The 10,891-nt window shown below is 38.0% G+C and overlaps 1 protein-coding gene across 2 annotated transcripts; it reads right to left on the bottom strand.

The window, feature by feature from the left end:
- Positions 1–94: 94 nt before the first annotated feature.
- slc25a16 (solute carrier family 25 member 16) lies at positions 95–9,309 on the bottom strand. 2 transcript variants are annotated; one of them, XM_088915606.1, is made up of 10 exons: positions 8,957–9,309; positions 7,806–7,949; positions 6,301–6,393; positions 5,076–5,209; positions 4,805–4,868; positions 4,385–4,506; positions 3,956–4,022; positions 3,707–3,869; positions 3,375–3,443; positions 95–2,926 (listed from the first exon to the last, which is right to left on the bottom strand). In XM_088915606.1, exons 2-10 carry the CDS (start codon positions 7,900–7,902, stop codon positions 2,770–2,772), a joined length of 966 nt encoding a protein of 321 aa, XP_088771732.1. In that variant the 5' UTR covers positions 7,903–7,949; positions 8,957–9,309; the 3' UTR covers positions 95–2,769. The 2 variants fall into 2 exon arrangements, with proteins under 2 accessions (XP_088771732.1, XP_088771733.1); XM_088915607.1 differs by having other exon boundaries at positions 9,101–9,274.
- Positions 9,310–10,891: the final 1,582 nt, after the last annotated feature.

The following is a 10,891-nucleotide window of genomic DNA, read 5'->3' as shown; positions in this document are numbered from 1 at the left end:
CAAAATAATTTTATATATCGGTTTTTTCATCTTTTTAGACTTTTAACACTTTTCAGAAAAAGTAGCAATCTAATGAAGTACAGTGGGGGAAAAATAGGTTGATCAAAGCTTTTTATTCAATGTCACATTTAAATACAATCATGTCTGGACTGCTTGGACAGATGAAAGCTATTCACAGAAGAGACAGTCCTAGACCTTACAACAGTTGTTTTTTTAATCAGAATTGTTAAATTAAATAATAAATTAATCATTTTTGAGACACCCATTCGATTTGGAGTAGCCAATTGTGCGCTTTTCACATCTCACATCGGTTTGCAAGCACAAACCCTACAACCGCACACGGGGAATGAGGAAGTGTAGGCAGAGCTGTCCGACTTGCTGGTCGTGGCACCGCAGCCCAGTAACAGAGGTTCAGCCATGACTTGGCGGAGAAACTCGTCCAGTATGAGATGGTATAAAATATCAGAGATGGTGCATGGTGCCAATGGCCTAGTATGCGTTAGGAAGACTGATCCTCTCCCACCCTGTCATTGACAATGGCCTCAGCCATGTTCCAGCTAGTTAGACACCATGAAGACAAAAGCTGGCTCCCTACTGCATTCACCATAGCAGGCCGCTTGAGTGAATCCTGGCCAGATTGATCCCACAAGACCCTTTAGTGGCACTCGGCAAGTTGCCCACCAGCACTTAAGGAAGGCTGGTCACTTTTGGATAGTGACACAAGCCTGCCTAGAACATTCTAGAGCGCAACTAGCACTGGGGAGGAGTGTCTTTAATGGTGAAGCCACTTCTGAGGCCAGTCATGTTTTTGGAAATAATTTTACAATATTTAATGTATTACATACCACACTACAAATATATACATTCCTGTTTTCACACAATCCAAAAGCCTGATATAGTGATGCCATTTTCTTTTCAGAAAACACCAGTACATAGTGGTTCACACATACAGCACATACATCAAATTTGTGACATAGGTCAGAAAGGAACACATCTAAATAGTATTGTTTCATAACAGAGAACAGAGATAAGTATTTCATTTGAGAAAGTCATAAGCTGTAAAGGATACTCAATTATGTCAACTTGCTTTGATTGAACATTAAAAAACAAGTGGAGTTTTGCTACTGTGGTTACAGATACAACTAAGCTCATACTGCATTTAAAACAGACATAGAATGTCTTCAAAATCAATATGCTCCTTTAGAAAAGAAGAATAATCAAGGACTGCAATAAAATCTAAATTTAACCGCTACTCTTACACCTCATGATTTGGAAAATAGTGCAAAGAAGTACCAATACTGTCCTCTAGTGGGCAACAAGAATATCATCCTAAGGTAAAAACAATGACTTCTCCATTACAAATAAAAAAAATCTGTGAAAAGTGTCATGTGTTCACTCAGCTGAAGCAAGAAGCCTCTAACAAGAAAATGCTGATCATTAAATACTTAAACTGTAATACGTGATTGTTTTTAGTTTAATTTATTTCTGACCTATATTAGGCCTTCCATAGTATACTAGTCACTTTTCACCAACATTAAATTGATAAATCACTCAATGACAGTTAATTTGAAGCTCACTATATAACAGTACAATATCATTGTGATGACACCTGTAATTGAATCCTGAGCCTATAGCTATCCTTAAGCACTTTGTATTGTTCGTTAGAATGTTGTTCGTCAAAGTATGGAAAAGACAGAACTGTTCTATGGAAATATATAAAACTTTCCATACAGGACAATGTAATATCTTCAAACTTTGAAAAACTGATTCTGCTGTATAAGACTATAGCCAAACGGTGCTGACACCTTCCAAGATTTACATTAATTTATTAACTTACAGTTTTTGAAGGTGTCTTTGGTCTGGGGTATTAATGTTTTCCATGCCTTGATTTAAGAACAGAATTCTTGAGGAAGGACAGTAATTGACAGAAATCAATGTTTCATATAACAATACAAATATTATTCAAAGACAAGTAAGGCTATCTGGGCTTAATGTGACTGAAAGGACAAAATATTTAGAGCTTTTATGTGTAAATAAAATATTAATTACAGTTACAAAGTCATGGCAATTCACATGAAATATCTATGTAAACAAACAGTTAACTGTTACTTTGCTCAGGTTTTGCAAAGGCAAGTAATCGTACTAATCTAAAAGTAGTCAGACATCAGTCTGTACTTTCTGTCAATTAATGATTGAGACCACTGCTCCCGTTTCAAGTGTCTGTAGTTTGTTTCTGAAAGACATATCAGCTGTAGCACAAAAGATATAAACAAATGGGAAAATAAAGAAGGTTTTAAAGGAGTTATATCTGTGACTACAGAAGGCACTAAAACAGTGTCCCATTAAATAAGTCTTACACAGAAGTAAAAGACATTAACAGGCAATGAGTCCAATGTTGGTTCTGTTGGTGTAAAACGTATTACATTTGGAGATCATGAAAAAAAAAAAATTGGAACACTGAAACTTTACTAATGCCAGGTTTCTTATCATTGATTGCATAAGCCAGTTTTGATTTTGTTTCCACTTTGAATGGTGTTTTCTTGCTTATACAAAAATAAATAGGGAAGGGAAAAAGGTTGAAGTAAAATCCCACATCTGCAAAAACTTATCAGTTACCTACAGTGCAAGTCCAGCTGTGCTCTTCAAAACAGGGCAGGTGTGCCTGGTACCCAGTGGTTCTAAAGCTGCATTCGATAGTGTTAGAACAGTCGTTCTGCTTTGCTGGAAGAAATTAGTACATGTTTTCTCCATGTTTGTAAGAGCCAGTGCTCAGTTGAGGTGCAGTATTTGTTTCATGAGCTCATACGTGGTGAAGGCCACTGCCTGAGAGGGCACACAGCGAATGTAGTTCAGTGACAGGCCACGGTACAGTCCTCTTTTAATTCCATATTGTTTGTACACGTGCTTTAGGGTGTTGGTCAAAGTACTGGAAAAAACAAAACAGGTCTCAGTTTCAGAGCAACTTGCTGCCTGTCCCGGTATCAAAAGCATCACAGGAATAGGAAACAACTGTATGTTGTGTACAAAGCAGGTAAATCATACATTTTGCTTTCTCATTTTCCTTGGGGTGTGTGATAGTATTCCCATTTTATAACTGGAGGTTAAAGATACACGTTAATTGGAAAAACATGCCAGGCAGCAACACCACAGGTGCAGGACAAGCTCTGAAATCAATATAACTGCAGAAAGAGAAACATGAACCTGTCTTTTGATTTTTAGTCAACTTCTGACTGCCAGAATTTCAACCAGTGAACTGCACAGAAAGAATTATTGTACAAGACTAATAAAGTACAATATAATATACCTGCAGAGCTAGATCACTTTATTACAGTACTGCATATTTTACAAATGCATGAAAGATAGAGGCTACTTACAGACATTTGTCAGAATCAGGGAGGACTATTCCTAACTGCATCCTACGGCGAACCACATCCAGGGGATACCTACAAAAGATGTCTGGTTAAAGACAAGCGTGTTCTGAAATAATGCATGTCTGCCTCCAGGCAAAGCTGCATCCGTGTTGCACTTAGTACATACAGTAGGTTGTACTCTGGCTGTATCTCTAACACAAACAGGAAGTAAACCCACTACCTCCTCTCCTGTACCCTAGTTTTCTGCCTGGTGTTTTTGTAACACCCCAGCCTACACTGTTCTACAACAGATGCCAAAACTACACAACAGAACAAAGATGAAGCGCAAGACTCACGAGATTGTCTGTGCTATGGCTCCGGCTATCCCCCCACAGAGAAGGTTCACGTGCGTTTTCAAAACCAAGACATCGGGGTTGTCCAAGGATGGTTTTCCCAAGAGCTCTGGAGCATGGATGAGTCCCAAGCTTTTCAGCGTGCCAAAGGTGAAAAAGGAGAAGCCTGGAGAGGAAATGGCATTACAGAAAGAGTTGGCTTCTAAGCTCTGACGGTCCCTGCTGTAACTCCAAATATGAAAATACGCTCACCTGCATAAGGGGCCATGCCTATGATAGTAGGTGTTAGACCTCTGTAAAACCCTAAGACACCCCCTTCCTTCAAAAAAACAAATAACACATTCACGTTTCAACAAATCATCATCATGTGTCTAACCTGTTCCAGTGTGAAAGGCAACGAGACACAGCGCGACCTTCATCAAGTTCAAAATGTCTATCTTGTAAATACATAGGGTCATACACAACACATAGGCACTGCTTCCTACAGAGAACACATGATGTTTCATGTTATACATGCTTTTTGCATGACTAAGGTAAAGTACTGAAGCTCCAAAGTTTTAAATGACTGGATATACTAGAGACAGGACACAGATAAGCTCAAAACATTTGAAACGCCAGTGCCACTCAACTAATCCTTAAAAAGGTGCTTTGTGTAGCACATTTTATTTCCCCAGGGCTTACCTGTCTGTAGATGGTCTGGAAAGCGTGGGCGATTCCAGTATACCTGTGCTCCCCCTTTACCTGAAAGGCAAGTCGGGCTCGGACGACATCCAGTGGGTAAGTGCAAATAACTGCTGTCATGCCTGCAGCGCATTACAGAAAAGAATGATTAAAAGACACAGAAATATGCTTACAGGCATGTAACAGAGATAGAAATGTACTTTAAAGTCAGTCTCTTTGTGAGATGACTTGGAAACAACACTCACTATGTCATGTTATTCTAATTCAAAAAGAGCATGGTGACGCAATAACATCTCCACTCATCAGTTCTCATTAAGTGAAAAGATCAGAATCAAACCAGGTGACTTGAGTCCAAAAGGTTCTCACTCACGTACATGCAGAGGACAGCACTTGCATAAAATTGAACACAAAGTTTTTTACCTGCCATAGATCCCGCCATTAACCGATGAACGTGTCCCGAGATGCCTAACTTTTTGCTCAGAAACTGTGGAGAATCAAATTATGCATTTGTTGTGAATGTCGTTGTGGACAAATATTTAAAATGTTTCATTAAATTTTAAAAAAACAGATAATTATCCTTTCATATTTATTAGATTAAAGTTATAAAGCTAATTATTTTTCCATCAAATCAGTGCTAAACCATCATACAAAATAGTACTGTGACAAAAGCATCAGTACTATAACTACATACCTGTTTGTAATGGTCAAAGGCCATGAACTGAATGGCTCCATAAGGAAATATTCTGACCATCATAGCTCCATTTCCTTTGTATAAGCCAAGGAACCCCTCTTTCTTTGGCACAGCACAAAGTGTCTCAAATACTCCTGAGCAAGACAGTCAGACACAGTCTTCGAATACGTTCAATAAATTTATCATTGCAAAGCACTACATACGATATTGATATTGCAACGTACAGTAACTGTTAATAGTCCCTTTTATAGAGTTGCATTTAGGATTTTATTATGCATGGCTTCTTGAACACAATTACCTTAACCAATATTTTAACAAATGAGAGCTTACATTTGTCTCTAAAAATTTCCACAACTTTAGTGAATCAGGTGTACTCTTACTGCAGTGATCATCAACACAACACAGTGATTTAGGTCTAATTTGTAGATGCAGTGTTTGACAACAGAAGTTGCTGTACTGTCAGTCTTATGTAGTAAAGTCATATAAACATCATAAAAAGAAGTTAAATTTTTTGCTAAAAGCATTATGAAATTTTAGGCATGCAACCTAGTTTCTGGAAATTAATTTGCAGGGACTAGTAAGGCTACATGAGCTCAACAACATATCCCATAGATCTGAGATTAACTGAGTACAGTCATGCAGTTCAGACCCTGCCTTCAGATATTCTAGAAAAAAAACAAACTATATACAAAGGAGTCATCTAAGGACCTGCCAGAGTTCTGTCAGTACAAGTGAATTTGAATGCCAGGAGTGAAAAAAGGCCCCATGGTATTTACAGCTGTTACCTCACAGCTCCTGGTCTCTGGATTCAATTCCACACCGGGATTGGGAGTTTTCCTGTTCCCACACATCTTTTTGTGGGGGTTTTCACCAGGTGCTCTGGCTCTGGTTGGGTTAAACTAGTGTTCCTTCACTGTGTCTAGTGTGCTTGTGCGTGACTCTGTAAGGGCACTATGGTTGGCCTGTCATCCTACCCAGGGCAAAGTACTCTCATAGAACTCAGGAAGGGCTCTCAGTTGTCACAAATCATACCAAGAATAAGCAGCTTTCTGATAATGGATTGGTGGATAAAAATTTGCTGACATACAAGAAAGGTTCATTTTGTATGTTGCCCTGAATAACAACAGTGCTAAAAAAACTGATCTTAAAATGAACTACACATTCTCTTTAGATCTTAATCGACAAAAATTCCAATATGCCATTAAGTCATCGGATAATCACTCACCTAGATGTTTATAGTGAGGGTTTTGAGCTTGTAATAAAATTTTCACTCTGTCAAGAGGCGCAATGGTTGTTTTGGCACAGCATCCTGCTACACCTGTGAACATTATGGAGTAGAAAAACATCATATGTTAAAATTGAATAATATATATTAAAAATAGAGAAAAAAAAAGATAGCAGTCATAAAAATTAAAGACAATGCAAAATATCAACAGTTAGTTGTGTAGTGTCAAACAAATGACAAAGTTCAGGTGTCTGTGAACCAGAAGTCTCTTTATTCATATGCATATGGAAGTCCAGCTTGCAACCACCAGACTTAAAAAATAAGTAGCTGAAGATGGTCTTTTATACCTTAAAACAAATGGAGTTACTATGACACATTCTAAACAAATGATAAGACAGCAACACATGCCAATTAATTATATCTAAGTTGCAGACTAGACAACAGTTAGTTCTTTTCATGTTCTGGGAGTACAGCCAGGTTACCAAATACATGCCCCTTATCTTACTGACCAAGGACAGGCAGCATCTTTATATATATTTGAGCACAAAGCCTACTTCAAGCCACTAGACTGCATAGTTTGCAAAAAAAACTGCAAAAACAAGAAATGATATTATTATCTCACTTCCCGGGCGGCTCTCTTATCTTCTTCAGTTGTCTTAACAGTCTAATATCTACAACAACATCCAGAGATCACTTAAACTGTTGGATAAACATTTGCAACAAATGATGGGAAAAAATAAATCTGGATCCTACAATATAAATCTGCTTTGGTAAAGACATTTTTTTCTATAATAATTTCTCAATTTTCTCGTTTTCTGCAATGAGGAATGCCCTGAGAAATGTGATGCACGGAGGAGGCAGAACAGAGCAGCCTGGAATTCCAGCCCTGCGGTATACGTGTACACAGCTGTGACTAAGATTTTAAAAACACATGCACTTGTCCCTCTATAAAGGTGCATTTTGTGCATGGATACAATTTGCAGGGGAGATTTTTGCATGCTGACATGTGACAGCCAATATGAGGCTTTTCTTTTTCTGCTGGCCGCGGGATACGAACCAGCAATCTTCCAGCCACAGGCGCAGATCCTTAGCCACAAGAGTCACCACATCGCCCCAATTTATTTTAATTTTATGACACCATATATCACAGTCATTTTCTCATCAACTACTTCACTTATTATATTACAATCATCAGATCCCAAAATTTAAACTTTTGTAATAGTGCTGCGACTGATTTTCACTTGATGATTATCAGTATTTAGGTAGTTAAATCATCAGTAACCTTCTGTTTTTTGTGTAAGCACCTACAGAAGACAGTAGTTCATTGCAGGGCCAAAGAGAAAAGGACACGTTTAAGAATAGCCAATCAAACCTGGTCGGCATGTTTTCAGGTGGGAGAAAACCTTGGAGAACACTGCAATCACAGTGAAAACATGCAAACCCCACACGTAACGCTGCCGCCTGCTATACCCTGCAGAAATATTCTGAAAAATAAATTATTTTACCTCCTGAAATGAAGGAGCGGATCCAGTAATAGTCTGTCCGAGCCGGGCTGGGCAGCCCAGACTGGGCTGTGGCTGAAACAGATGCCTCAGTAGTCATTGCTGCAATAGTTCAGGATGTACAGAAATCCATGTCCTCCACAATTCCTAAAGCGACAACAGCAAAAGACATTCCACTTCAGCCAAACAGACTGCGGCTGAATGAGCCAACATCTGTACTTGTAAAGACTGACTTTGTAGCATCTTCTCAAAAATAATCATAGGTCACTTATAAGTGCAGAGGATTTAAGAAATATGGTTCAGTGAGGCCTATCTGGAAAAAAAAAATGCAACCTTCACAGGACCTTATCTAATTACAAATACACATGACAAGGTTGTGGCCTTGTTGTTCATATTTTTTCATACTTTGGCAACCAATACAAGCTCTCCTCGCTTTAAAATAACAATCAGATTCAAAGTACACCATATTATACTTGTGAGGAGACAAGTAAAGTTGCTGAATTGCTGAAGGCTACTGTGTGGGTGTGTTGAACATACTGTACACCTCTCTGCCGCAGCAGAAATTCTTATGGCTCAGCTCCACGCTTCAAAATCCTGTGCTTGGAAAACAGACCACAAAGCTCTGATAATTTTTCAGGCCGCATACTAAAAATGCTTTGAGTGAAATTGCTGGTTAAGTGTCTTTAACTAGTTTCTACAGGATTGCAATGACTTCTACCATTGTTTTATTTTGTATTTTTTCTGTGGAGTTACTCAGTTTTACCTTGGTAATGGTTAACATGTTTAGAGAAGTGTCTGCAGTAAGACGGATATCATAAAATTGGATTTCACTGTAAATTCATGGATCCATACTGTATTACCTGATCTGTAACCAGTTACTCAATTTCAACCCGTTTGCTTTTCAAGAATCTCTGCTTACTTGTTTACATACACAACATTGCTCTAAGAATACGTAAGGCGAAAATAAAATATGAAGTGCCAGTTCGTTTCATTTTTGTGCAATAATGCATGCAACGTTAGCCATGTCGTCTCGTAAATACTTGTACTACACTGGTCCGATGTAAGCAATCATTTTAAACGTAGACTGCTGCATGCTCGATCACAATCACGAATGGCCTGGACAAAAGGCAGAACTTAAGAAAAATAGAGCGTACCGTTTTCCAAAGACAGTTCTCCTGTAATACTCGGACTGCTGAGATATTTACAAAATGCCAGTGCCGTACGGTACACCTCTTCGTTGCTGTAGCTGTGCAACGCAAGGTCAGTTCTCAACAACACGAAGTTACACAACGTGTTACCTTCTTCCTCTTTCTGTGCATCGTCACAAACTAGGGATAGCAGTATAAGCAGGTCTTTTATGAACCCATTCCGCTGATCTATTGTAAACTCCGTCCTATTCTAGTCTTTTTAAATAAATACCATGTGAGTTTCACAAACAGCTATATGCCCTTCGTTCGTCAAGTCGCATTTTTAATGCGCAACCACGGTTTCCGTTTTCATTTCCGCAAAGCATGAGAGGAGACGCCGAAAGCAACGTGAGAGCTTTAATTGTTTGAATTTTTGTAGCTGGTATTTTTAACATATTAACTCTAGACTAGTGTTTTAACACAACTATTTTAAACCATAGCGTTTTTTCTTCATTTTTCTGAAGATGTTAATCATTTACCGCCTTTCTGCTTAGAAAGTCCGAAATCGTGATTGCTGGAGGATAGCCCATATAAAGCTGACACCGTATCTGTCATAACACCGTCACAATGATGGCGAGTTAGTCATTTTTAACAAGGACAGCAGTTCATTCACGTCCGTTCCTTTTCAATCAAACAAAAAAACAGAAAAATCTTCTGTTCATTTTTCTCCGAACCTTTTCTGACCTTTTGAGATTTTTTCCACTTTCATAAACTGATATTTTTTCATCGAATCACCTTGAAATAACCCAATTTTGAAAAGATGATAGAGTGTACTTTATTAAGACCTAAGACTGTACTAACTAGCCCCACAGAAGGCGATTCTGTACTTACTTTTTAGAGTTAGTTCGTAAATGGTTAGTTTCCTTTTAGTTTTATAAGTTTAACTGCGCTTGTACCAGCAGATGAAATATGCGTGACATAATAGCCATACAGTATATTGTTAAAATACATATCCATACCTGTTCAATAGTTGAAATTGTAATACCTAATACAACTAAATGCAGCTGTACTCTAAAAGTGTGTTTGAAATGTTCTCTGAAAATCTTCTGGATGTTTTAAATGGGAAGATAACAGGAATAAACACTATGTTTTTATCATTTTATATTTTATACAGATGATGAACATTTTGCTTTGAGCAAAGCGGAGGAAATATGAAGCACTGTACTGGATAAAGATAAAGAAATGGGACATTTTTTCTTACGTCATCCTACAAAAATAGATGCTTTGTTCTGTGAAAAGACCTCCTTGACATATATATTGAAATATCCGACAATGTCATATAATTACCAGTTAATAATCCGAAAGTGTATAATTTAATGTGCAATATGAGTTGTGTTCTGTGTGCGTTCATAGATATGCTATAAACCCCAATTTGTATATCAATAAAAGAAATTGTGTGCACTGAAAAATTGTGATCGAATATAGAGTAAAAATGTACGGTGTACCTATTGTTTAATGATTTTTTGTTAATTGCTTGGACTATATATTTTTATACGATTGCTTAAACGGAAAAGCAGCAACTTGTCAGATTCTGTGGCTTGTAGAGGGAAATGTTAGATCTGGTCAACCTTTGTACAACTTCCTCGCAGTAGCTGAATGTTATACCCGTTTAAGTTAATTAGAAGTAACCTGCTTCTCCGTGATTCAGCAACCTTGTAGTGATATAAAGGGACACACTACTGCATTAAGTGTTTGAAATCAGTGCTATCGATTCATATTTATTCGCACCGATACTGCCTCCAGCCCACTTAACGTGTAAGGGGTTTCAGATTAATAATGCTACAGCAGCAGCACATTGGACTTTGTGAAGAACGCAGGGGACACAAGACAGAAACCACCTTCTCAACATTTTGCCCCCAGAGGATTCTTCGTATACAGAAAGACTAGATTGTTTTGTTTACG

This window comes from Atractosteus spatula, chromosome 5 (assembly GCF_055471065.1).
Source record: "Atractosteus spatula isolate fAtrSpa1 chromosome 5, fAtrSpa1.hap1, whole genome shotgun sequence".
Classification (NCBI taxonomy): domain Eukaryota; kingdom Metazoa; phylum Chordata; class Actinopteri; order Semionotiformes; family Lepisosteidae; genus Atractosteus; species Atractosteus spatula.
The sequence above is the reverse complement of the archived record's forward strand: the minus strand, read 5'-3'. Positions and strand labels throughout refer to the sequence as shown.